The following is a 27,644-nucleotide window of genomic DNA, read 5'->3' on the forward strand; positions in this document are numbered from 1 at the left end:
CTGTTCTTTAAACTGCACAGTCTCTTTTGGCCTCCAGCTTTCCTTTGGCAGAAGGCTATTGCTCTGCTCCTGGCATAGTCTCTGCCTTCTCCTGCTTGCAGGAGAATGTTTCACACCAGTTAAGCTAACTGTTCTGTTTGACACAAGGCCTGGATTCACTACAGTGCTGCTGTCCAAACTGAGTCAGGTCCATTTTCAGTTAAATGCTGCAATGTGTCCCTCATCCTTGCACCAAGCCCCACCTGTAACACCTTAACAGGAAACTCTTTCCAGATCCCTCCTGATTACTGATCAACAACAAAAGTCTCTGTGGAAAATAAACTTTAGAAAGATACATTTCAAAATAAAATATTCAGAATTGGTGTCCTTTCCTTCTTCTGGTTTTGAGTTCAAGTATCTGTTCCTGGCTGATCAAGAGCGTCCATTTATTTAAATGTACAACATATGGCTCACATCCTGGCACCATCCTCCCACAAAGAGATCTAGTATTTTGGACTAAAATCCTCTTCTAGTGAAATCTGGGAGCTGTGTGGGTTCAAATTCACTGACAATTTCTTTCAATTGCCCAATACCCAAAAATCCCGGGACAAGTCCAAAATCAGACTAACCAAAAATTGTATGTAAAGTCTGGTTTTCAATGGCTTTACTGTTTCTCAAAGGACTTTAGCTGCCACATTTTACTAACCATGCAGGCAAGAAACACTTTGCAATATTCCTTCAGAATCATAGCTTTCCAAGAACTTGATTTTTACAGAAATGGTCTTAAAAATTACATAACTAGAAGAGAAGCCAACATCCTTTCAGGACTATGTCCATGGACAAGTTCTGCTAAGTAAAATCAAGCTCCAAGTTTTGGTGGCAGGACGTATCTCCTACTCACAAGTGCAATCTGGAAACAGTAAAGGAACAGGGGAGGTTCCCAAGTTCTAGGTCCTCTCTTTTCTTAGGACATCATTAACTGCTTCCCCCAGTTCCTGCCCCAGTACTGTGGCATAGCTCAGCACTGCAGCAGAAATGGGCTTTCTACTCTGCAGCACTGAATCCACCTTACCCCACCTCCTCAGCACAAACCAGCTCACAGGGGAGTTGCTTCACAACGTGTGAGCTGTTTCTTCTCCCCCAGGGCTGCACCCACAACCTCCTCATCTCTCCCAGGGCACACCCAGACACCGCAGATCCTCTTCCCACAGCCACCACCTCATCCCCAGCATCGCTGGCTCTTAGAAGGATGTTGCTGTCTCATTCTGCCCCAGTTCAGCCAGCCGGTGCAAAGGAGAGGAAAATCCATCCTTTCACAAGTTTAATGCCTAAAAAACGGATGAAACAATTGGTCCCAGCACAGTGGCTGATGCAGACGTTGCAGAAAATGCTCCAGACTTCCTCTGCCTCTTATTATTTACCTGGAGTTCTGACAGTTAAATCACATGAATCACATTATAACATGTCTGAAATCCCAAAGCAGACACCACCAGGAACTATCTAGAGAGAAAAAAATTTTCACCCAATGCAGAGCTGCAGGTAATAGCTGGTGATGGCTGAGGGTAGAATAAACTGCCAGAGGGCAAGTACATCCACCAAACCCAAACCTGTCTACTAGTTACAGCCACTCATTTCAATCTGCAGACCAGGTGTCCAAAGATATACAGTCAGGGTTATCTACACAGAAAATGAGAAATAAACACACATTTCCTTCTGCAATTCTCGAACTTGGTGTAAATGATTTTAAACAGGGCCAGTGCCACTGTTTAAAGATACAGACAAGGCAATGGAGAAACTGAAGGCTGGATTCACACTTCCCAGGGGAAGCTTTCTTCTTCAGGATGAACTGGATGTGAAACAGTAATGATTCAGAATGAGAAAAAGTCATGCTGAAATAAATTACTGCAGAGTTAGGACAAACAAGAATACAGCTCAGAACACCGGCTTGTAATTTGCATAGGTAAAATAGTGCTATGATTATAGGTTTCCTGGACCTGTAAAATGGGCTTGTGATGTTATCTTTTTCAAGGGTGTGACATGCAGCTTTTATTTAATGAAGTTTGTGAATCAAAACAGCTTTAAAATTAATGAGTAGGACTAGGCCTGTGGAAACACTCCCAGCTGAGGCAGCACTTGGATGGGAAAGAAAAAAATCTTTTTACTTGGCCATCGGCATCTAAAAGCAGATGAAAAAGATATTTAGATTGACTGGGAGTGGTGTGGCAGGAGGTAGGCAAAGAGAGTCACAGAAGCACAGAATCAGAGATGCCAAAAGGGGCCTCTGGAGATCACCCAGCCCAACTCTGCTGCTCCAGCAGGCTGCCTGGGCTGTGTCCAGCTGGGTGTTGTGTATCCCTGCCCACGCAGACTCCTTCCCCCTCTGGGGAAACTGTTCCAATGTTTGACCGCCGTCACAGTAAGAAGAGAGTTTTTGCATGTGCAAGTGGAGCATTGTACATTTCTGTTTGTGCCCATTGCTTCATGTCCTGTCATGAGCCACCACAGGGAAGAGTTTGGCTCCTCCTTCTTCCTGGCCATGTCTTGCACTGGGGAGCCATAAATTGGCCAAGGGGCAGTCAGTGGCACATGGGCCAACTTCCAGCTCCACATCAGAAGCACATCTGTGTCACTGACCAGCAGGGCCCACCTGAAGGAGTACAGAATCCAGCCAGGTCCCTGCACCAGCAGGGAAGAAATGTGAGTCACTTGTGTTTTAATGGCTACCTACAGCACCTGGGTTTCCACGTGAATAGATTTAACCAAGATGCCCATTTCCCCAGGAAAGTGCACAACAAAACCCATGGAATTTATGGAATGCACACTGAACATATTTTTTGCAAAGAGGAGATTGTAATTCCAATCTTGTATCATCCTAAAATTATTATTTCACTAATTATTAACACAGTTTTAATAAAATACCCCAACTTACAGCCAGTATTTTTAGATAAAAACATTCTTATAGGAGAGCTCTGAATTTCAACTTCTATACATTTTTCCAAGCTACCCTTGTGTCACAGAGAATGTGCAGAAGAAACATCTTTTTAGTCTACAGAAAAGTCCATTTCCATTTTGTTGTGCAGCCACTTTTCAAAAAAGAATGATAAAATGTTTTTTTAAATTGTCATTTTCCCCTCTTTCTAAACTTAAAATCACGGAAGATTTCAAATTATTACCTTTTCAGAGAGCTACTAAGAGTACTGGGTTTTGAATATACTGAAAAAACACTTTAAAGTGTATTCAAAATCATGAAGGGGACTTGCGCTGCAGTATTAACAACAGTTAATGCTGTAGTAAATCTCAGTTTTCTACCAGCAAATCATGTGTCACCAACCACATTAATACTGACCAAACTCATAAAGCAATGCCACCAGTTCAGGACTTTAATGATTAAACTCGAGTTAATGACACCTGCAGGATTTCTTGCTATACTTTTGTCATAAGGCCCAAATTTTCTATCCTCAAGTGTAATGTGTAAAACAGGCAAATGGTTCTGGCCAGAAAGATCCTTGAGTCAGAGTAACTTCTTGTGCCAGCACTGGCGGATGATATCACAGACTTTGCAAAAAGCAGTCCCAAAAGCAGAATGAGAGGAGCAGAAATCCTGGCAGCCCAGCACTGAGGGGTCTGTAGCAACTTCAAGTCAGAGGAAGCAGCTACAAATGTGTGTCCCTGGCAGAGGAGAGCGGTGGCACTGCCAGCCCTGTGTGGGGGTCAGCACCACACACAGCCCTGAGCCAGGCAGGGCTGATGCTGAGGCACAGGGCTCAGCCCAATCTGATGCATCTTGTTCAGGTTTGTCTATCAGGTGCAACACTCAGATCCCCATCACCCAAGATAAAGAGACTTAACTGTGTGATGGAGTCTTAACATGATTTCTGCCACACTCAAGCCAGAAACAGCAAGTAACATACAACACACACAAACCAGCAAAACACACACATAAACCTCATCTACACCAATCTGTTTAATGTGTACGAAGTCACAATGCTTGCAAATAGACCCTAAGGACAGGGTTTGTGGTCTGCATTCAACACACTTCTTTAGTCAGTATACAGGGCTGAAAAGAAGAAGCTGAAAAATGTATCTATGTCAGCAGACTTTGTGACATGGAGTTTCTATGGACCTCTTCAGTCATGCATTGACACAGACAATAAAACCAGCTTTTGGACCCAAACTGCTCTTACTGCACCTAAGAAACCACAAACAGTATTAAATAACTTACCTTTCAAAGGCACATCGAATGACTACCAAGATTAAAGCAAAAGGGATACTGAGCAGGAGATGACGAGGCTGAGGGTAATGAGTGTCTTCAGATTCTTGCATGTCCTCCCAGGTGATTCCTGGGGGCAGCCAGAACTCGTGCTGCCACAGCCACTCATACAGAGAGCGAGCCATCCTGGAAGGAGGAGAGAGCAGAATGAAGTGAGCCCTGCACACAAGAAAACCTGTCAGCACAAGCCGGTGCAGCCAAGGAAGGATTACACCCCTGCTGAGGTGGCATCTGGCTGTGGAAGCAGAGCAGCTGTGGGACGCAGCACTGCCCAAGGAGCTGATAACCTGTTCACAGATCCTTATCATGCGCTTGGGAAATGTTGACTCCTGGCACCAAACCAAAACAGGGGTAAAATGGAGAAAAGTGCCTCAGAATTCAAGAGAGTATTAGTGCCAAACTTCTCTGGTTCAGAGATTCCTCTCTACAGCTTGGTATTGTGGGAATGTGACAAGTCTGCTCTACTTTTTATGTATATATCCTTATTTTTCAGTTTTTGATCTTTTGTATTTATTTGTTTCTATTTACAGATTGTAATTCCATTATCTCTGTGTGTGTATGCATTATACTTATTATTCTGAGACTTAGACTTTGCCTTACAAAAGAAAAAAAATAATCTTTCTGCTTTGAATTATTAAGGAAGGTACTTCAGGTAAGAATTTTTGTGCTAGGTGGATTTTGTGCTGGGTTCTTAATGTAATTTTAAAGACTATGCTTGAATGTGGAATCTACATATATGATCAGTGAATTTAGCAGCAAAATGGAGAACAGAATGTTGATATGACAATTCAACACACAAATACTGTTTCTAGATAATTCTACCTCATACAGAAATATGAACTGCACCACCCTCCAATACACGTTGCTCATTCTTAGCTGGTAACAACCAACATCCCAAACACAAGCTCTGAAGTCAGACTGTGCAGGCACAAAGAAGGAAATGGGAATGAAATGCCCATTGAGATAATCAGAACAGTGCACAGGAAATGCCACCTTAGGAAACTAGGGAAAAAGCATACAATTTTAAGTGTCTGGCCCAAGTATTATAAAGCTTCTCTTCAAGCACAGTCCCAAGGCCTGGCCTGTTTTCTGCAAGAACTGCCTATCAAATAAAAAATTAATCAGTCATTTTATTTTGAAGATATCTTTAATTCTGATGTAATTTCTCTATTAAACTCATTCTACAATTTTCGTGTCTGAGGGGTATTTTCTGAATCACAACTATGGAGTCATAGAATGGGTTAGGTTAGACAGGACCTTGAATCTCATTCCACCCCTGCCATGGCAGGGGCACCTCCCACTGTCCCAGGCTGCTCCCAGCCCTGTCCAGCCTGGCCTTGGGCACTGCCAGGGATCCAGGGGCAGCCACAGCTGCTCTGGGCACCCCAAGCCAGGGCCTCATCACACCCATGGGGAAGAATTTCTTCTTAATATCTAATCTAAATCTACTGTCTCTCAGTTTGAAGGCATTCCTCCATGCCCTGTCCCTCCAAGCCCTTGTAAAAAGTATCTCTCCATCTTTCTTGCAGGCTCCCTTCAGGCACTGGAAGGAAATGTAACATCTTTTCTTGATTTGGACTTCACTATTCCCCTCAATGTGTCTTTTGATCTGACTACAACAGGGAAGAACAAGATGCTATTTCTTTAAATTTGACAAATTTCTCCTAGCACATGCACATCCAATTCAGTTTGAGGACAAAGCTGACTAAAAATATATGCGTAATTGATAGTAAGCGGATACAAACTTTCTAATCACTTATAGAAAAATATATATCATATATAGAAAGTAGGAAAAATTTCCCTTTTTCCCCAAAGAAAAAGGAAAACTATCTTATGAAAAATGCAGTCTTCACCTCCACCATGCACTGCCTGATTTCAGCTTTTCATAGTAAAACCCACAGCATAAAAATCCTCCTAAAAATCAATATATACTGAAGAACTACAAGCAAAAGAAGTGGAAGTATGGCTTCACTAGCACTGAAAAAAACATTCAAGTCTTTTACTAGAGTTTAGTTTGACAATAATCAACAATATTTTCTTTCTGGTGTAGCATCTGGGCCTCTGGAAACTGCAGTTATGATACCACTTCCAGGCTGCTCTCCATTCCTTCTTCTAGTTCTTCTTCCAGATAATGCCTGGACAAAAACCATTGGCACACGAAATGGAGATAAACAGGGTTTATAGATTCTTCAAATCCTGTTTTAAAAGCCTGACAAGCAGGATGCAACAGTTTTTGAATTGCCTGCCAAGTCGAGTCTCTACAGCTCTCAGGGGCCCAGAGTATAACCTGCCTGTCCCCACCAAGGCTGTTTGGAGGTGGGAACATTTACTACTGTTCCTCTGGCAGGGCTGTAGGATCCTTTAGGACAGTTCCCTTCCTTTGCCTTTAGTGCTCCAGCAAAAACACCTGAAGCCAGGACCATGGAGGCTGGTGACGGCTCGCTGGTGACAGAGCTAGCTGAAGCACACATACACACCTGCCAGAAAAAATCTTTTCAGAAGATTTCTACTCAGTAAACATGCTACTCACCAGTACAGCTCCACTTGGGTGACACAGCCCTGTGCCCATGGGACAGCGTGGCTGTGCTGAACCCCCAAGCCTTGGTGAACTATTTTTTCAGAATGTCCCCAAACTTCCTACAGACTGTGTAAACCCAGGTTTCTCCATAAAAAGTCTACATTTTTAGAGAAGAATGTGTTTGTGTAGAAGCAAACTGTATGGGGGCTTAGCCTACGATGAATTCAACATCTTGTCACCATGAAGCATGGTGACACTACACAAAAACAACTTGTGCACTTCAGACAGTAATGGATACCAGCCTGAAGAGCCAGATAACCAAGGTGAGGTGCCTGAATTGCAACAACTTTACAGGCATTGAACATACCAACCTCAAAATGTTGGTAAACTTTCTCAGCTGTTAAAAATCTCAGCTCTAGTTGGGAAAAGCATTAGGAATACCTAGGACAACTCCAGGGAGAAATTACACTTCCTCCTTGGCTCAGCTCTTCAAAAAACATTTCTTCAGTAGGTTTTCCCACTGTGCAGACTTCTTTTCCTCAGACGGCCTGCTGAGGAAAGCTGCCATCACAGCCAGCTTTGCAGCTACACAATCCCACATTTTCCCTCCAGAACTGTATATATCTGGCAACAACACAAAACCACACTTGACAGAGAACAGCAGCTGAACTCCACGGAGGACTCTCCGTCCTCAGAGAATACAAAATGGATGTCCAGTCTGCTTAGGGGGGATATATAGATTCAGTGGCCTAAGGAAGCAAATAGCCAGTACCTAATTGACTCTCATGTGCCAAACACAGATAGCCAGGATCACCCTCATGGAATATTTCTTCATCTTTGCAGCAGTCTTTACACATTGCATAAAATACAGAACAAAAAATACAAAAAACCCCAAAAATACAGAAAAGGATACTATATTAAGCAACACATATATCTTTTGCAATTTATACAGGTCAAGTTCTCAAGGCTACTGGAAAGCTGAAGACAATGGTGTGTCTAAAAGGCCGTTTGAGCACCCACAGAGAAGTGTAAGCGGGCCCATTTCTTTCTCAGAAGTTTTTTACACTTCACATAGCATCTGTGCTGTGCTGTAGCTTTGTAACGTGCAGAACCAAGCCCTTCAGCTCTGAACACAGGACTAACAGAGAAACCCCCTCACAAAGAGCTCAGCAAGAACAGGGACAACAAATGACAGTGGGAAACACCTGACAGAGCAACAGAAGGACTTCACAAACAGCCAACAAAATAGTAAATGCTGAAAGAACAGCTTTAGGTTGGTTGTAGAAAGGTACATGTAAGGATGAAATCAAAACCAGAGAAGTATCACAGCTACACCGTGGGGTAAGGGAGGACAAGGCTTTGGCACTTCCCGAGCCCATAGTGCACCAAGAGGAGATTGGCAAAGTGGATTTCACTGAGCTCCTCTGAGTGACACAGCCAGAAGGTCTTGAAGCAACTCGACTCTGCAGCCATGGTCCCATCCACTGTATTTACTTTGTTGAATCTTGCCTTTCCTGGTGCTGCTTGTTTTTTTTGTTCTTGTGAACACAGTGGTTTCATCTGAATCCTCAGCATTACAAAGGTCTCTGCTGTTGGGCTTGCTGAGCTGCTCCAAGGAGAGCAGGAACTGCTGCATCCGCAGTGCCTGCAGCACAGCAGCACAGCAGGGTCCCCACCCGGAGCCACACAACACCACTGCACTTCACCCTGCAGGGCCAGGTCTATGCTTGGTTTTGCTTTCGAAGCAGAACTGTTTGAGAAGAAGCAGGGCATCCTGCTGAAGAGGTTACTGCTTGTCTCACAGGTAAAATGGCTAAGCAGGTTTACCCAGGCAATGTTAACTGCTGCTTACATCTTCAAAGAGTTACTCTCTTGCTTCACTTACAGACTCCATTCCCAAGCAAAATATTAATATATAGGTACACAATATTCATGTAAATTTACATGTGTGAATAGAGCAGATAAGGGTGGAGACGAAACAGACAGAAACAGGTTACACATCTTGGAAAGAACTGGTTACAGAGGCCTTTGAGTGCTCAATTACAGCAGACATGGTCCATTGTCTGCAGGTGGATTATACAGGTTTGTGGGTGAACCATGCCAAAGGTACAAACATCCCTGCAGTGGCTCTGGGCCAAGCCATTTAGGTCAGCCAAGTCTTATTAGTTTAAGTGCAGGATCATGTTAATGTCCTGGCTGCCAGAGCAGTGCAGGGATTCCTGCAGCAGCCTTCCTGGTAGGGCCAGTTTTCTCAGGATGCAACTATCCCCTGCAGCACAGCACTGCCACAGGGGAAATCTCTAGTTAATGGGGAAGCACACCACCGCAGGGATGTGGTTATGCTGCTTCTTGAGTCAACTTGCTTTGTTTTTCCATGGGGTTAAGGCTAAAGAAAACCAAAAAAGCCTCCTCAGTCTTGATATGCTGGAGACCAAAATGGAGAGGGTTGCTCTATCTTCCCGAGAAACTGGGGTTGAGAAACAAAGTCCTCCATATAGTTCTAAAGGTTCCTGTTATTTCAGACAGGAAGAGCCATTGTGTTCCTGCCCTGCTCTGGTCCATATTGCCTAAATTTGAGTTTCCATTGCCTACTATGCATTTGAATCTTTAACTCATTTTACTAAGAAATCAATTAGCCAAGAACTCCATAAGTAAATTCTCTCCTGATAGCTTTTCTAGGAAGTTTCTTGTTTGATATTTCCCATAATCCTGATGTCTTCAACTAAAACTACTTGTTAGAACTACCCAAGAGAAGTTACTAGTGTAGACATGAAAATTACTGTGTCTCTTTTAGGCAGAAATAAATACTTTTAACAAATAAAGCTCTGATTAACAGCACAGGCTATCTTTTGAACACCTGTATTATATTTAATATCTTAATCTCCATCTCCAAGGATTTTTCTTTTTTTAAACTTTCACACTAATGATCACAATACTGGTATTATAGTATTATAGTATTATAGTTCTAGGATAATTTTTGCTTTTTTTTTTTGGTAAAATCTTTTTTACATTTCTTCTAATATATATCAAGACTTGGTAAAATTTATAGATTAAAAAAATCACTAAAAATTTGGTAAAATTTATGGATAAAAAAATCTTTGCTCCAAAATTCTTAATTACATGTAGCATTATTTTCAGCATACTGAGACGGAGATTAGCTAGTTAGAGTCACTTGCCTGAAGGGAATACATTAAGCTTTTCAAATTTCACTTCAGTTTTGATATGTTCATTTCCATTTCCTCATTTCTGTTAGCCATCCTGGAGTCATACCTGCTTTCAGATATCGTCTTACTCAAAACAACATTTCCCCTGCCCAAGATCCCCTTTTTAACTATGTTTCTCTTGGTTCTTCACCATTTTAAGGCTTTTCTTATAATGTAAATTTAACCATGGATGGACAACATCCAAGGGACTCAGCTGAAATTTATCAATTAAGAAAAATGCTGAAGAAGGTCCTCCCATGGTAACGAAAAAATATTCAAACCTTTCCATATAGTTCCAGTCCATGAACTACTTATTGACCTTAGCTCTCCTAGCATGCTTCCTCACCCTGTCAAAGTAACATTCCTACAGAACCCATCACCCTCTACACCTCCATTTCTTTGAACTTTTGCAGATTTTTACAAGCCTGTTTGCTCTGGCCATACCCGATGCAGAATCTCCAATCACATGTACAGGTTTTGGCATTAATCTCTTTTTACCTGCAGATAATTCTGCTATATTTCTCTAGTTACCCAGCCTTCTTATCTCTTTCTCTTGTGACTCTAGACACCTTTTTTCCTAATACTACAGCTTCTGGCAGAACCTCCATTTGTTTTTGAATGAAATAAGATGTTTCAACTCTGACCAGTAGCAAGAGAAATGAAACCACAACCTCCTTACCTTTGCAATCACCAACACTATGTTCTTCAGGCTCACCCTCCTCACCCAGACTCCATTCTCCATATCCTCTTTTTTGGAAGATAATTGAAAATTTGAAATTATTTGTGCAGCCTTGCTTCTCCACCAATGTCCAGTTACCCTCAACTTCCTAGCTTCTGGATGTTCTCCTCACTTAAATCTACCAAATTATTTCATGTCTGCTGTTTACACAAGAATAAATTCATTTTCCAAGTCATATGCTGCCCTGTTCAAAGGCCAAAATTTTCATGTACACCATCTTTTGGGAGAGCTCTGTTCCAGAAAAACCTTAAAATGCCCAATCAAATATTTGAAACTGCAAATAAATGTTCCACAATAGACAAAGCTGCTCACTAAGATCTGCAGAGAACATCTTCCTCACCCAGCATAAATGACATACTAACCTCCCATACCTTATGCTCCACTTGCCAGCTCCTTCCCTGCTGGGCTGCTCTGCCTGCGAGTGCCTGGCTGCGAGCAGGCTGCAGGTCTGACCCACAGCACGGTTTGCAGCTGATGTCACTCACCACGTCAGAATGCAAATCAGACAGCTCTTCTCATTCACTCATCCCTCACTGAGGGGAATGAGTACAACTTCCTGGTTTTGCCAGTGAAAAACAAGCATTAGTTTATTCAGCTAAAAACAAGGCCAGAAAAGCCCACAAATACCTCTGGCTTCACCGTGTCTTTGGTCAATAGGTGCTCAGAGCATTGTGCCCAAATTTTTCTTAGCCTCTCTCTTGCCACCAATGCACTTTCAGAAGCTGCTTTGGGTGCTCTTCACATCCCTCACTCCAGCTGAACTTTAGATTTCCTACCTGCATCCTTCTTTCCCCAGGCAACATTTCTATATTGCTCTTGGCTATTCATACCACTCCCATCTTCCTGATGCTTCCTGCTTGTGTTTGAGCTCAAACAACAGTTCCATGCTCATGCTCGTTTGCCTCCCACCATGTTTGTTTGTCTTCTCGCACGTTGGAAGGACTACACGTGCTTGGATCTGGCTGTCCTGGAAGATCAGCACCTTTACCTGCCAGGAGAGTCTCCCATGAACTCCTGACAAGTAGATCCCTGAAGAAGAACAAATCTCCTCTCCTGAAACGTAAGAAAAACCCAAGAAGGCAGATTCAAATTTTGGAATACCACAGCTGTTTCTGCCATATTTTTCCTCCAAGACCCTGGAGATACTTCCCTACTAATGCTGCAAAAAACATGGGCTGAACTGAAGCACTCATCAAACTAGTCTGAAAAACAAAGTGCTGTATTGAATTATCAGGGTAAAAGCAACAGAGACAAAAGCTGAAGACCTTTGCTGTTTGGCTGGTACCTAGCTCATGGCTGAATTATTAAATAAAGTAACATTCCTGTTACATGCTAACATGAAGTAACATGCCTTCCAAGGGCAGAGTGAGGTAACATAAACTTTGTTGTCCTGACACTTGGGAACAATGTTCTGCTACTGAACATTAACTGTACAAACTGTACAGTTACAGAACTGTACAAACAAGCAAAAACAAAACCAAAAAATCAGCGAAAAACCACAGGAGACTGCATGCTGATTGTCTGGCCACATCACTGTGCAGAAAGCTACAGACCATATTAAAGTTTAGTAAGAACATCAGACACCACTGGAGTAAAGCAACTGAGGCACTCAAAGCACCAGCTACATCTCCACAAAACACACAGTCTCAGACCTATGTGTGTTTCTCAAGAATGCAAATGTAAAATATTAGAAGGAGGTACCTATAAACCCCAAATGAGCTACTTTTCAATTGTTTTGCATTTTTTGCTTCATTCTTTCTCCTGACATCTGCTATTTCCTCCAGTCTCACTGTAGAAACAGCCGTCTCCGTCTGACATCACTTGATAGAATTGAGGAAGAAAATCAAGTTGTTTGCCTCAGGCTACAGTGAGCTAAGAAGTCAGGTTGGAAGATCACTCAAAGAATCAGGAGGGAGGTTACTTCTAGAACTGCTCACCTGTTCTTTAAATTTATCAGTATCAAAGAAAGAGTCAGGCAATCTTAATGAGATCATGTCCTTCAATCTGAATTAAAAGACAGTAAAAACTGCCAAAAAGCCTCTAAATAGAAATGCTATTTATCCACAAAGACTGTACCAACAAGCAGTTCATACACCAATAGAAGCCTTTTGACAGGTTTTGGAAGAGAAAGGCACAAAAAGGAATCACACTGTGAGAATACACACTGAATAAGGCTCAAGACTTTAGCCTGGGCAACAATAACTTTGGGAGAAACTCTTCCAAAGGCAAGTTCTGGCCTTACAACCCACTTTATGTGCAGGGTTGTTAAGATGCTGGAGGAATAAAAAATACTTCTCCAGATAATTCATGACAATACATACTCCTGACACTTTTTCTACTATCAACAGCAATCACTCAACTGATTATCACTAACCCCGTTAATCAACAAACACATACCAGGCCTTAAAAAGTTTAATTCTAACTTAAAAATACAGAATAACAAAAAGCAGGTAGTAGGTGCAAGCTTCCAAGCCCTACTCAAGTCACATTAAAATACCAACACAGCTCTCAATTACACCTCTTTCCTACAAGCTCAGGGAACAGTGCAATGCTTCTCCAATGCATTATCTGACTCTCCAGCCCTTTTGAAGCATAAAAATTCCTAAATAATCGTACTGTTGTGGTCTGATGGCCCTCCCTTCACCTGTCCTCTAAGAATCACCCTTGGCAAGCCCTTCTGGTCGTTCCAGGACAGCTCCTCTTCTTCTGTCCTTTTTGCCTTCAGCCACACTCCAGGTTCCACAGCCTGTGCAGCCCTCAGAAGCATTTCATCCATAGCTTCACCTACATTTCCTACTTCCCTGCAGCCCAAAGTGTCACCATTGCTCCTAATTCATAGTCAAGCCCTACAGTGAATCAAGCACTTTTATCCTTCTTTCTCTCCCAGCCAGGCCATTTCCCCAGTCAAGTTTTCTAATGCATCACACCAGCACCTCTGAGCATCCCCCTCAGTGCTGAACTCCTGAACAGCCAATGTTGGGTCACAACAAGAGAACCTGCTGTGTTAAATAAGGAGGCCTAAGGGACCGATCTGTGCAACCTCTGCCATAGACCTTCAAAGATCAAACAGTAAAGTGGAACTGGATCATCTCGAATGCCAACATAGATTAGAAAAGTGCTTACCTATCAACTGGGATTAATCTGTTGCATGAAGATGAGGGAGGCATCCTGTACTACAATGCAGTACACCTACACACACACCGAATGACTTTTCACACAACCCTCACTTTCCTCCCTCATGCAGGAAACACACAGGCTTTAATTACTTTCTATGAGTTGGTTTTAAATTTCAGTATCAACAGTTCCATCAGTCTCCCAGGTATTTGTTCCTGCAAACTCCCCAGCCTGTTCCAAAGCTTAGGGGAAAAAAAAAAATTAATTATGCTAAAATTAAGATTCTTTTAAATTATACTCCTACCTGTAAAACTAGTACATGCTTTCATGATTTTTCATTTCAAAACACAAAACTTAAAACCTTATCTGAGAACATCTACATTCCCATCATTACTGCAAAAGCAAAATATGTCAAAAACATTGAGACAGCAACTGATAGAAAGATTTCCCTTTCTCCAAGATTAAGAGCATTGGGAGTCACTTTTCACAAGCATTACTGCTTAATGAGTAATGCAATCTATCACATGATGATGTTCATTGAAAAACAAATGTGAATATGAATTATTCTTCATTAGCACAGATAACTTAAAAGTTCTGTGATAGGAGCAGCCTACAAGCAGAATGTAAAACTCCAGTTGTTTCCACAGGCATTGTGCTCTCTGCTGGAAGGTGCCTAAGATGGAGAGAACCTGCCCTCAATGGAGCTTTACCCATTACATAAACAAATCACTACAGGATGCATTCCTTGTCAAGATTTGAAGGCTGCAACCATACTGTGCTATTTATCCAGCAATTCTGGCATTATGGAATGGCTTAACTACATGTGCAGTGGGACCCTTTCAATGAGTGATCCTGCTGCACACAGACAGGGCTGTGAAAAATGCATATTATATATCTGGCTTTTCACAAATATTAAAATGAATACTATATGTGTTGTGTTGGAAAGTTATGTTGTCTTAATCCTTTTTTTGTAGTGCTACACTAATCTTTTTAAGTGGTGTAGTGAATATAGTTTTAGATACAGAAACTATGTGATGTAAGATACTTTTTCTAACTAGACACCAAAGAACTCAAGAAAAGAATTATTGTCTCCTTAGTGGGGAGAACCAGACTTCAAGGGATACCAAAACAACTGATTTACAAGATGAGGGAAGACGTTGACAATAACCAGAAAACACCCTTTGCTTGAAAAGAATGCTTGCATCATGTATGAGATATATGAATATGCAACAGGCTATTGCTTTTAAGAATTAATCCTTTGTTAGCAAAGTGTGTTCTGTAGCGGAACAGAACACCCAGACATCTATAATTCTTTGCTTTTTTATTGTCCTTTATTGTCCTAACTGTAATTGTCCAAATTCTTACTACTCTAATTTGTATTACTATTTTTATAACTATTTTATTACTATTAAACCTTTAAAATTTTAAAACAAGTGATTGGCGTTTTTCAGGGCTCATTGGGATTGCTCAGTGGGTCCTCCTGCTCTTCTGACGAACATGGTCACTCCTCAAGCTGGACTCATCCTCCTGCTCTGCCGAGGAGCCCTGTGTTTGCTGAACATCTGAGAGAGAACTCTAACACCCCATTTATTCCTCCCTGGGCCAATTCCTCTGCAGAACAGACACTAATTCACCTCACTGCAGCCGTCCTGCCCTGCCCGAGCCGACACCATCACGGCTGCGGAGGGTGAGGACCCCGGCCCAGCCAGAGGGACCCCCCTGCACCCCACGGCACAGCCCTGACTCACGCTGGCTGGGCTCAGGGTTTGTTTTTAAAATACTCAAACTGAGGGCCACTTTCCTCTTGCTTCAGCTCACCACAAGTAGCTTTGCAAGAAAAGTCACACAGAAGTGATTATTTGGGAAATTCTGCTTTCATGCTTTTAATTCAATATCCTCTCTAAACAGAAAAATTTTGAAAACATTAAACACAAACACTGACAATTCATCTTTAAAGCCCCGCAGAAGGATCTTTCAAATATGTATGAAGACAGACAGATGAACAACAGGGAAGCTGTTGTCCCAAAAGCTCATATAGTACCTCAGGGATAAAAATAACACTGCTCATTACAAACAAAATAACGTGAACACAGCCTGTAGTTTACCTCTTTCACAATTTATTTTTCCTTATCTGTTTTGAGTCAAAGCCTTGGCATTTGTTGGGCTGGAAGGCATATGCCATAACCTGTGACTACCAGTGCAGCAACCTCACAAAGAAAAGTATTTGAAGAATTTCTTTATTTTTGGAACTGACTTTTAAAACAAAGACACTAGTTCTGATCAAAACCAGTTTCGGTAAAAGGTGAATCAGTCCCAAAGTTTATGGAATTACTGCAGTCCTCTTTGAACGCATTTCCTATTTTCCAAATAAAACTCCTGAATTAATTAAAACTAAAGCATATTGGAAAAGGAGTGGGGAACATGCACTGGGCTCTTGACATTGCTAATTCTGGACAAACCTGATGAGGTATACTCATTAGTAAAGATGAAAACACTATAAAAACAACCCCCAGCAAAACAACCTCAAGTGGACTTTCAAAACTGGGGAAACGATGACTTTTTTTTCTTTTTACTAAAGAAGTACCTGCTATAGAACGCCAGTAGAATTAAATATGAAACCATCAATACAGATATACTAAAGGCAAATACATGCATACAGCAGAGACCCACAATAAAATGCAAACCTTTATTTGAATGAGGAGGGTGGCTAAGGGCACAGAACAGACTTGCAGACACCTAGTTAAGGTGAAAAACACCCCACAGCCAGGTCAGTGTGTGAGACCAGGAGCAGAGTCACCCCACAAGCAGGCCCAAGGACAGGAGCTCTGCCAACACCTGTGGTGGCCAGGGTGCATCCAGTGGAGAACAGCACTTTGCATCCCCAGCCCTTCATGGCAGCTTCACAGCAGGCCCAGTCTGGGCTGGTAGCAGCTCCTGGAACTCATGCAGAACCAGAACCTGCACTGGGCATTCCCCTGCTGGGCTGGGGGTAGTGACCAGCTCCTGGCAGAGGCTCCCCTACAGCTCCTCTCAGGTGTAACTCCAGGTCTAGGGACTCCATGAGCTGCAGCTTCCACAACAGAACCTGCAGTGTGTGGCACTGCAATGAAACAGCACTGGAAATGTGTAAACTCTACACCTGCAACAGACTCCACTGAAGTGTTCAATTACTCAATTAATATTAACTAGAACAAAAATAATTAATTTTACTAGTAAGAAATAATTACAAGATTTTGGCTTCCTAAAGAGCAATCTATTTTTAAGCAAGCCTTTTGACTTCTGCTTTTCCTTTACATGAAAGCGTGACTTTTCTCCTGCAGGGAAGAGACCTGCAACAGACATTAGAAATACAAGCAGGACATAAAACACAGAACACAATAAACAATTCTGACTCCAGAAATCTCATTACACTTTTGTTCTTATCAACAGGCTCTAAATTCACAGTTAAAGTGGAGTCAGTTCAAAACTGCATGCCCCTCAGTTCAACTGCACCCCCACTGGATTTTAGTGTGAACTTGTTATGTCATAGTAATGTCTGGATACATCCAATGAGTCTAAATTTATTAAACAAATGTGATTTCTCAGAAAATGTTGTGATATAATGACTCATTTCAAAGCATTTCAAAGAAGAAGTACATGTTACTTACACCCCACAGTACAGAAAATCAAGATGGACTGTTTGTTCTGACTTGTGCATGTCAGTTCTTTCATGTTCTATAATCTCCTTTCTTCTAAGTTTGTTTTTACCTGAACAAAGCCTAAGACTGGAGGACCACAGTGGGAAAAGAAACAGATGTGCTTCCTTTAAGATTATATCAGTGGGTGGAGAGATCCACTACAGTCCTTAAAATGCAACTGCTGCTCTTTCCAGCATGAAGATCCCCCTGCTGAGAGAGGCTCCTCACAACTGAGAGCCAGTGTAAACCAACAGAGCCATCAAAGACTGGACCCTGGCCTCCACCCGTTCCTGGCCAGCTCGCCCACATCACTGCCACCACCCTGCCATGCTCAACTCAGGAATTTGTGAGGCTTCACAGAGAACCAGCTCGAGAAACAGATTTGGGTTTAAACCAAACGTTTTTTGTTTGTACTCAGGGGTGATTTTAGCCCATGCCAGTTCCTCAGTGCAATTCACTTCCTGGCTTCAAAATCATTTGTGCAGGCTCAATGCAAGGTGTAAGGTGAAATGACAAGTGGCCTGGACCTGGCAAAGGTGCACTGCTCTCTACTGAAACACAGCTCAAGCTAATGAAACTGCACCTCTGCTGAGCTCCAAATGCCCACCTGCTACAACATACCTGGAAATACCTGGATTCATATCATCAAGTTCTTACTGACCTTTGCAAAAGGAACTGAAAAAAACAGAAAAAAACCCAAACCAAACCAACAGCAACAACATAAACAACAACAACAAAAAAACCCCAAACAAACAAAAAACCCAAACAAAAAAACCACCAAACAAACAAAAAAACCCCAAAAAACAAAAAAAAAAAACCCACAAAAACAAAACAACAACAAAAAAAGAAAAAAAAAAACCCAGATAGTTAAGCCTAAATATGTGATAGATGCAACCCCAAGCCATTTCTGGGTGTACATACACAGCTGTTGGGACCCTCTGCATCATATCACACCAAATACCATGCCTGTATTTTTCTCCTATTTCTCTCAGGAGTGACTTACAGGCTGATAGAGCTATCCCCTACTCATCTTAGACCTGAAAATGTAGTGTACAATAACATTCTAGCTGCATTTCACCCTCTTGCAGAGAAATTTGCTATGAATTAGGATCTGAAGATTCCCTGAGGGATCTTTCATTTACAACAACTGCTTCCAAAGTCTGGACAAATCATGGTGACCTTGGCAGGTGGCAACCCAGCTGCTACAGCTCAGCTGTCAGGCCCCTCAATCTGCTCCAAGCACTGGTCACAAACCCAACTCGTGTACTAGTTCTGTGCACCGTGCTCTCAAAAAAGAGAAGTCCCATGGACTTCCACCTTGGAACTGCCTTGGAAGCAAAGGAGACAAGCTCAGGCGTGCACCCAGATGGCTGGAGCCTTGTCACCCGTAGCTGCATTGACTAAACACTCCTTTACCACACTTTTCACAAGCAGAAATTAGCAGCTTTGCAGTTTGACTTTTGTGTATTAAGCCCACATAAGCCACTTCCTAGAATAATGCTAAAATAAGTGATCTAGAAAGGCTTTCACTTCCTTCCATGGCCTGTAAAGTATTGTTCTCTGCCATAAACATGTCAGAAAAGAAAAATTTGGATAACACTTTGAGCCTGAAAGCAATCTCCCCCCCAAAAGCTCTGCAGGGAAGAGTCTAGAGTATTATAAAAGCTAGAGCTAAAATGGAAAATAAAAATTTCTTGTTATATATCTCAAAGAACAGAAAGCAGTTGGACTTTCCTGACACCTTTTTGCTTCTTGAGCCTTCCTGGGCTCATGAAGGATTCTCATTCATCAAGGATTCTCATTAGCTGTCTGTCAGAAAAAATACGAGTCGCAGAAATGCCTGATTTAGTTATTTTTGTGTTTATTGGACACTGCCAGGTTTATATAAGATTGTCTGTTGTCAAGATATTGACTTTCCAGAGATATTGACTTTCATGCTCTCCTTCAGGTCTGACATAATTTAAGTTCTGCATTCAAAAGGACGTCAGAAACTGTAAGTAGTGTTTAAAAACCCAATGAAAATGCACTCCATCAATCTGATGACATCAGGAAGTGAAGGAAAAAAGCTCCATCATAAGGAGAAGCTTTAAAAAGAAGCCTTCATTAACTCTATTTTGACAAAAAAGCATACACCAGGAAACTAAACTTTGAAGCCTGTGAGGATGCCTGCACGAGTACACAATGGTGGGCCTTTGGAGTTCAGACAGGCTGGTGTCCCCAAACAGACTTGGGAAGCAAGAGCAGATAGTTGGGACATCCTCAAGCACCACTCATCTCTCATTTGGCAAGGCAGGGGCTTCCCAGACACTGTCCAACAACATGAGAAAAGGACACCCACACAGATGAGTTTTTTATTTTGATTAGAGCTGAAATCCTTAAGCCCAACATGAAAGGTTGGCAACATGAATCTAATCTTTGCCACATGTGAACAGAAGAGCCAAATCTCTTGTAGTTACTGATGTGACAGACAGCAAAAATAAACCCATTTTTGTGGATTTTGGTAGACTATAACAAAAGAAAAGGACAATAATAATTTTTCATTGCAGGTGTTTACTCTCCTTCCTGTCTGGAAGCTGTTGTCAAGCTGTGATGTCTCTACTCTACTTTATCTCCTTAACATAACTCTGACATTAGATGGGAATTAGATTAAGAAAATTAATATTATATGCAAATTTCAACAGATTTTAACAGCTAATAAGCCTCAGCAACTTTGATTCTCAGTAAAAAGCTCTTTTGGTTGCACTTTCCCATTTTAGCAGCTTCTTTGCTGCTCTGAACACAGGCATCTCACAAAGTCTTCTCTTTCAGTGTACGACCCCCAGGTAAAAAAAAAAAAAAAAAAAAGTTTTGTCCTTTTTTTTTTCTTTTAAACAGAAATACAGAAAAAATTCCTCTGCATTTTCAAGCCTCATGGCTATCTTGATAAACTTGAGCTTGTAAATTCATTAATCACCAGCTGAGTCTCACCCCAGTTCTTACTGTGGCTGAAAGAGAGGTGGGTTCCTTCTGAGGACAAACATCACCATGTGCATCCTCTCTCACACACCTTCCATCTGACTTTGACAAAGCTTACCTCACAAAACTCCATAGTACACTTTCAAAAGAAGGAATTACCTTTAAATGATGATAAACTGATATAGATAAAGATGCATTTTCCAGTCTGGTGAGCTAAAATTCAGCTCTCAGACTGCAAATTAACACTGGTCTGCTTCAGAAACACTCACCTCATGCCCTGACACCTGACTTTACGCTTATCCCATTGCCATTACTGCCTAAAACCAACCAGCTGGTCTGGCTTTAAAGGATTCCAGAAGTGGAATTTGCTGTCAAATATCTGATTTGATGTTTTTAGCAACTCCACTCTAAAATTAGGGTTGGTTGGTTTGCTTGGTTGGGTTTTTGTCATTATCCCTACTTGAATTTTGATCATTCACAAATCTTTCTAAAACCAATTCAAAGCACAAACGAAATACCTCAGCCTCCTGCCCAGCTTTGCCGTTATTTTCTTTGGGAACAGTTTTCATTGCCAGCAAGAAACTCTTCCCTCAATTCCATCGTTTTTCATGCCACGGGGTAAAAGCGACACTCCCGCAGAGCCCGCGGCCCCGCTCGCCCCCGGCCCTCGCCCGCCGCCCGCTCACCTCCGACCTCCGACCGCCGACCTCCCGCGCCGGGCGGCGCCGGCGCTCCCGGCACTGCCCCCCTCCGCTCCCGGCCCCGCTCCGCTCCCGGCCCCGCCCTGCCCTGCCCGCCGGGCCCCGGCTCAGGGCCGCCTCGCGGGGAGACCTCGGCGAGGGGGACTCGGGGCTCCTTCAGAGAAACTGCAGCTGCTCTTCACACGGAGAACAGTGGTTAAAGTAATACATAGTATTTCAGTCGAAACAGGGAGAACGTGCTCCTTCTGTGGACCACGGCTTGGAATCAGTGCAGTACAGCTGTGTAGATTTTAAGGCCGGAAAAAAAACACCCTTAAGATGATCTATTCTGTCCTGTGTTACGTAGGCCAAAAAAAATTCCACTCCGTCATTCTTGCTCTCAAGCCTTGGGAGCACAGATCCTGTTTGCTGTTCCTGTGTTCTAATGCATTCTTGGAGCACTTAAGGCTGTTCCCTTGTCTCACTGAAATACTGTCCATCAGCTCTTTCCTGCCAGACTTTTCTAAAGCTGTAGTCAGCACGGTTATGATGAGCATGGTTATAAATACCTTTGCAGACAGAAACGTGAACAATTTTAAAACAAGCACAGTGACTTGCTGCTCGTTTTCTTGCTTACCCATTTGAGTCCACCTGCTCCATTCCCACGAGGCGGTGCACGGTCCAGCTGCTGGCAAAGGCACGGCTTGTAAACAGTCTCTGTTACTGTAGCCAGGCTGCCACAGCGTATCAGAGAACTTAGCTGCACAAAGTACTGGGGCCCTGGGGTTACAATCCTGTCAGGAAACTCTGGCCATCTCAGAACATCTACACCTACAAACAGGTGGTCATCCAGTATCTCCTTGTGTGGCACTACTGAAACCAACTTAAAGCAGTGCTTGATCTGCAATGCCTGTATTTATAAAGCCAGTTTTTCTGGGGCTGTTCCAAAGCCCACTGACATGAACGAAAACTCCCACTAACTTCCAAAGGGTTGGGATTGAGCTTTCCACGAGCAAAAGTATGTTTGTTTCTGTGTGTGCAATAGGTGGAACAAAACCATCTAAGACCCCTGGAGCAAAGGTGCTCAGGTGTTGTTTGCCTTTTATTTCCCTTGCGTTTACTTTGACTCTTTTAGTCACAGAGGTGTGACCCAAGTCCTCCCACTCAGAAGGACCCATCTGTGTCCTCACCAGAGGGTCCCCAGCACACAGAGCCACAGCAGCACCACTACCCAGCACAAACCTCCGCACAACAAAGCAGCTCAGAGCAGAGCCTTGCTCAGAAGTACTAACCCTGCATGCCTCAGCAGTCCATAATCATAAATCATGGTGAGGCTAGAATTACAAGTGCTGAATACTGCTACTCAATCCCTCTGCAGAGTGCTGCCTTCAAGCCATGAAAGATACAGTTTTTTTGGGATTTGTACCTTGAGACATCCAAAGGGGTCTGAAGGACAAAGATGGGCACACAGTCTCTTATCTATCAGGTTTGTTCAACTCTTCATTAAACAATTAGGATATGAGATACTTAAAAATCACTTATAATTTCAGAATATGGACTGCTGAACCCTTGCTGGGTTAGTATTTATATGACAATATATTTATGAATATACACAGGTTTATAAAAATGTAGTCATTTATCCAGCAGATGCCCACTGTGAACAGGATGATAATATGTTCAGAGGCAAACAAGTCCTCCAGTTAGAGTCCATGAGAATGTTACCCTCTGAAACCCTGTTCAGTGAGTCCAAATGAAGCTCTGAGTAAGCCGGATGGCCATTTTGTCTGTGAGCTCTGGGATGTGATGCTGGGCACTGGAAAAGCAGGAGGGTGACCTTTGCCAATGGGAACAGCACCCTCGAGTGGGAAAATTAAGCTCCTCCCAGTCAGCAGGACCTGATGTAAGCAAAATCAGTTCAGGCTGGAGAAGGCTCTAGGGAGACCTCAGAGCCCCTTTTAGTCCCTTATGAGGCTCCAAGGGAACTTGGGAGGGAGTTTGGGCAAGGGCCTGGAGGGACAGGACACAGGGAATGGCTTCCATTGCCAGAGGGCAGGGTTAGATGGGATACTGGGAAAATTTATTCCCTGTGAGGATGGTGAGGCCTGGCACACTTTGCCCAGGAAAGCTGTGGCTGTCCCATCCCTGGAAGTCTTCAGGGCCAGGCTGCATGGGACTTGGAGCAACCTGGGATAGTGGAACCTGTCCCTGCCCATGGCAGGGGTGGGAATGAGGTGGATTTACCCAAGCCATTCTATAATTCTGTGAAATTCCAAATGCAATTGAGCACTGGTACCCCCAGAGCTCGATGTGCCCAGGTCTGCAATGGTGAGTGAATGCTTGTGCCTGCTGTGGCACATGATCTGGGCAGAGCTGCTGGCCATTTCAGCCTTACAGGTCCATCTGCCCATCGGCAAATCTCACCTTGTGTGGATTCTTGCATTTAAGTCACTCTTGAGTTGTGACTCGCAAGAGTGACACTTCATCCTACTGTCTTATTCATGCACCTCTCCATCCTAATGAGGGTCCCAAAGCCATTATAACTCAAGACCAGGACACAGCTTGCTCACAGCACCAGATGTGGCATCATTTTGGCACTGGCTGTGGCCAGTGGGGCATTGGGTTTTACATTACTAAAGCAGAAGGAGTCTAGCAATTAAAAAAACTGTACAGCAGTAGTGGAATGGAATGTATGAGCCAGTGGTGCAGAGCCTGGATCTGTGAATGCCATCAAAGCCTGCACACTACAGCAGCAAGAGCTTAGTTTTACTCACAGGACCTTTATAAATGAAATACTCTCCTAGAGAGAGTCCTTTGAACAGGTCTCTGCCATCTTAGTTACCCTAAAATGCAGAGTGGCTGGTGGGATTTAAAGAACATTCTTGGTTAGGAAAATTTGAAAATCTTCTAGGTCTCTTTCCATTTACCAATGGCTATTCTTGTAAAAGCAACGTCTTCTATGAATTTTCCAGAATAACAGCTCCTCTTTGAGGGTCAACACCATCTCAAGACATTCCTTTACTGCTGATCATACTATTGTCTAGGAAGATAATATGCAGCTTCCTGTTAACACCATTGTATGGATATTTTGGTGTATGTACTTTCCTTTTTCCCCCTTAGATAATCCTGAATTCTGTGCCATTTAGTTTATTCATTTGTTCAAGCCTGTTGCAGAATTTTTTGTTTGGGCTAAATCGGGTCCCCCTTATCTGTCTCTCAGCAGCTGTTTGCTACCTGGACTCTGCCCTAATCCTGCAGTGACAGGTGATGCCCATTGACACTCTCTTTCCCACTGGCACCCCCACCCCAATATTCTGACACTGGTTTCTGCTCTTACCGTGTCATTTGGTTTCTGAACCCAAATGTTTAGGGTCACAGAGGAACCTCAGATTCTCTGTGCAGAGACAGCACATCCCCCATCCCACACCTATTGCTGCTTATTGCAGTTCACTTACCCGCTCCTGCTGCCGGTGGCTGCTGCACTGCCTTACTTCCACATTTTTCCTGCCGTGAATCAGCCTGAATTGGTTGTCCTTGGATATCCTTACAACCTTGGGTGTGCAGAGAAAGTGGCTTATTGCCTGGTGCCAAAGTTCAGTACCTTGAGAGAAAGGTACAGCTTTGTAAGTGAAGTAGAAAGAGGAGACATGCAGACACCATGGGCACTCTCAGATATCATGTGAGCCCCTCCCCCGGCTCTGTGGGGAGGCACATGGGAGCAGCTTTGTTCCTATTTTAGGTACAGACCTAAGTATTCAAGAGCCATTTGTACTCTCTGTGCAGCCTGGCAGGATTTGGGTTACAAGCCTCAAAGACCTGCTATTGAGTGTGCTGCTCCAGGGGATTACAGGCAGGAAAGCTGTCCCACAATCTCTGTCCTTCTTGAAAGGCTTTCTAAAGTATCCGACCTGTGGCTAATATTAGACACTGCAACTTCAGCAAGCAATCCAGTGCCCTTTCTGTACTGCTTGGCTCTGCCCATACCCGCTGTGATTTCATCCTGTAGCACCATTCTCAGGGTGAATGTCAGGACCTCGGGACTCACGTCACTGGACACTTAAGGGTTCCTTGCTGATATTTTTGTTCAAGAGGATGAAGTGTCCCAGGCAAGCCTGCTGGAATGTCAGAACATCCTCCCCTTCCCTTGCACAGCCAGCACAGCAAAACTCAGGATGATATACCGAATAGCTGATTTTATTAGAAACAAAACTGACTTCATTTCCATTCATTTGCTTTTGAATTTCATTCACAGGTTCTCTGACACTCATACAGGATACTGAGATGAAAGTGTGCAAGTGGTGTTACTTGAGGTAACACCACAAGCAGAACACTACCTGCTGAGTCCTCATCACGTCTCAGCTCTTCATGAGTTGGTGGCCATGTGCTACCATGGCATTTTGTGTACACCTTTCATACCCACCCCGAGGCTCTTGCTCCAGAGAGTGCCAGGGCTTCACCAAGCCTTGCAATGGCACTGGTGGGACCCTGCAGCCCTGCAGCCAGCCCTAGGAACTGAACAGACTAGAATATTCCAGTTGGAGGAGACCTACAACAAACATCTATCCACCTGCCTGAGCCCTTTAGGGTTGACCAAAAGCTAAAGCTTGCTCCTAAGGCCATTGTCCCAGTGCTTCTTCAACACTGACAAGCTGGGGGCATTGATTGCCTCTCAAGGAAGCCCATTCCAGGGTTTGTTGACCCTTTTCATAAGGAAATGCTCCCTCATGTTCAATCTGAATCTTCCCTGGAATGGCTTTGAACCATTTCCAGGAGCGCTGTTCCTGGATCCCAGGGAGAAGAGCTCAGCACTTCCCTCTCCATATCCCCTCCTCAGGAAGCTGCAGAGAGCAACAGTGTCATTCCTCAGCCTCCAAAGGAGACAAGACCAGAGCCCTCAATTGCTCCTCAAGGGCAGGCCATCCAGCCCAGCCAGCTTGGTTCCCCTCCTCTGGACTTATTCGAGGACCATCACATCCTTTTTAAATTGTGGGCCCCAATTTATGGGATTGTATTCCCATTCTATGGGGGGACAGAACAGGAATGCAGTTATTACAGCTATAGTAAATTTTTTCAGGATTTGCTAGGCCAACATTCATTTGCAGTGCACAGCCCTTTGCAGAGAGGAGAGGATGGTCTTAACATGGTTACCAACTTGTTTTTAAATGTAATTCAAAGCATAGGTTTCAGCTCATAAATCCTGTGTCATTTGCAATCCTTGCTGTTATAGACTGGGGGCACTCAAGAAAAGAGAATTTATGTCTTTTGTGGTTTGACACTGGTTAAGACATGAGGCACCCAAGAAAATCATAATGAAGGGCTCATGAGCTAAGGATTGGAAGAAAACACTCTAAGGGCAAAACAGGCTCAAACTTAAAGGTATAAAGTAAATTTAATATTAACAGAGTCAGAAGAGGATAATGAGGAGTAAAAGAAGCCTTTCAGTTTGTCACTTGAGATCTTTCTACAGTTTGCTTAGGAAGAGGAGCCTTTTTCTTCTGCTATGCCATGGGGTCTTTCCGTGGGAGACAGTTCTCAGTGAATGTGGTTCAGTGTGATTCTAATTTCACAAGTAGAAGTCCTGCCCAACTTGCTGTAATGTGAGTCCCTCCCACAGGAAAAAGAGTCTTCCCAAAACTGCATGTCATGGGTCACTAGTCCATGGGATGTAGTCTTTTAAAGGTAGGCTGCTCTAGTTTGGAAGCATGGGCCCTCTCTCTTTGTTGAGGTCTCCCACTAGACCACAGCTTTTTTTAGCATCCACCAGCTCCAGTATGAGCACTTTTTCTCATGGACTGTGAGTAGATCTCTTCATCCCCCATGGACTTCATGTATGTATTACAAGGGGACAGTTTTTATCACCACAGTACTCACTAGAGCTTGCAGAGAATCTCAATTCCAACACTTGGAGCACTTCCTCCCCTTCTTTCTTTCCACTTGACCTTGGTGCCACCATGTTCTTTTTCCACATCTTCACTTCCTCTTTCTCTGACTAGGGGGAAAAAATCTGCTGCTCATAAGTACCACTGCCAACAAATCCCACAAATTCAAAGATTCCTGCAGGATCCCACAGTGCTGAGGAGTTGATCTTGCCTAGGTTCCACACTGGGAATCACTTGCCATGCTTCTGCTGCCAGCCATGCGGCTCTGCTGCCATTGCACAGGCAGTGGTGGCTGCTGCAGCACTGGCACCATGCAATGCCTGTCCCCATGCAGGGCACTGGGAAGGGGAAGCCAGCACCGCCCCTGCCCTTCTGCCCATGGCACAGCTGGCTAGGAGTGGCCAGGCAGGCAAGGCTCGCTGCGGGTTGTGCCAAAATGTGGTGGCTGTGTGGCCACACCCAACACTGGGATCGCCACCCCTCGGAAAAAACTTCCCACATGCCATTTTGATTTCCTTCTCAAATATGTCACCACAGAGTGTTACCAGCCTCTCTAACTGGGCCAGCAGCATGTCCATCTTCAGAGCCATCAGAGATTGGCTCTGTCAGACATGGTGGAGCTTCTGACAGCTT

General features: G+C 43.4%; 1 protein-coding gene across 6 annotated transcripts in view; it reads right to left on the reverse strand.

Moving 5' to 3' along the window:
* Positions 1–24,990, reverse strand: part of CERS4 (ceramide synthase 4) — a 45,169-nt gene extending 20,179 nt beyond the window's left edge. The window contains exons 1-3 of one of the 6 annotated variants that reach the window (XM_039696715.1): positions 24,880–24,990; positions 24,588–24,733; positions 4,202–4,375 (exon numbers count right to left, since the gene is read on the reverse strand). In XM_039696715.1, the coding sequence (XP_039552649.1) occupies positions 4,202–4,374 (173 nt within the window). In that variant the 5' untranslated portion in view covers position 4,375; positions 24,588–24,733; positions 24,880–24,990. The other 5 variants (XM_039696714.1, XM_039696713.1, XM_039696716.1 and 2 more) reach the window with 5 other exon arrangements.
* Between the last annotated feature and the right edge of the window lie 2,654 nt (positions 24,991–27,644).

Source organism: Passer montanus, unplaced genomic scaffold, assembly GCF_014805655.1.
Source record: "Passer montanus isolate IOZ18808 unplaced genomic scaffold, ASM1480565v1 scaffold114, whole genome shotgun sequence".
NCBI classification, from domain to species: Eukaryota; Metazoa; Chordata; class Aves; order Passeriformes; family Passeridae; genus Passer; species Passer montanus.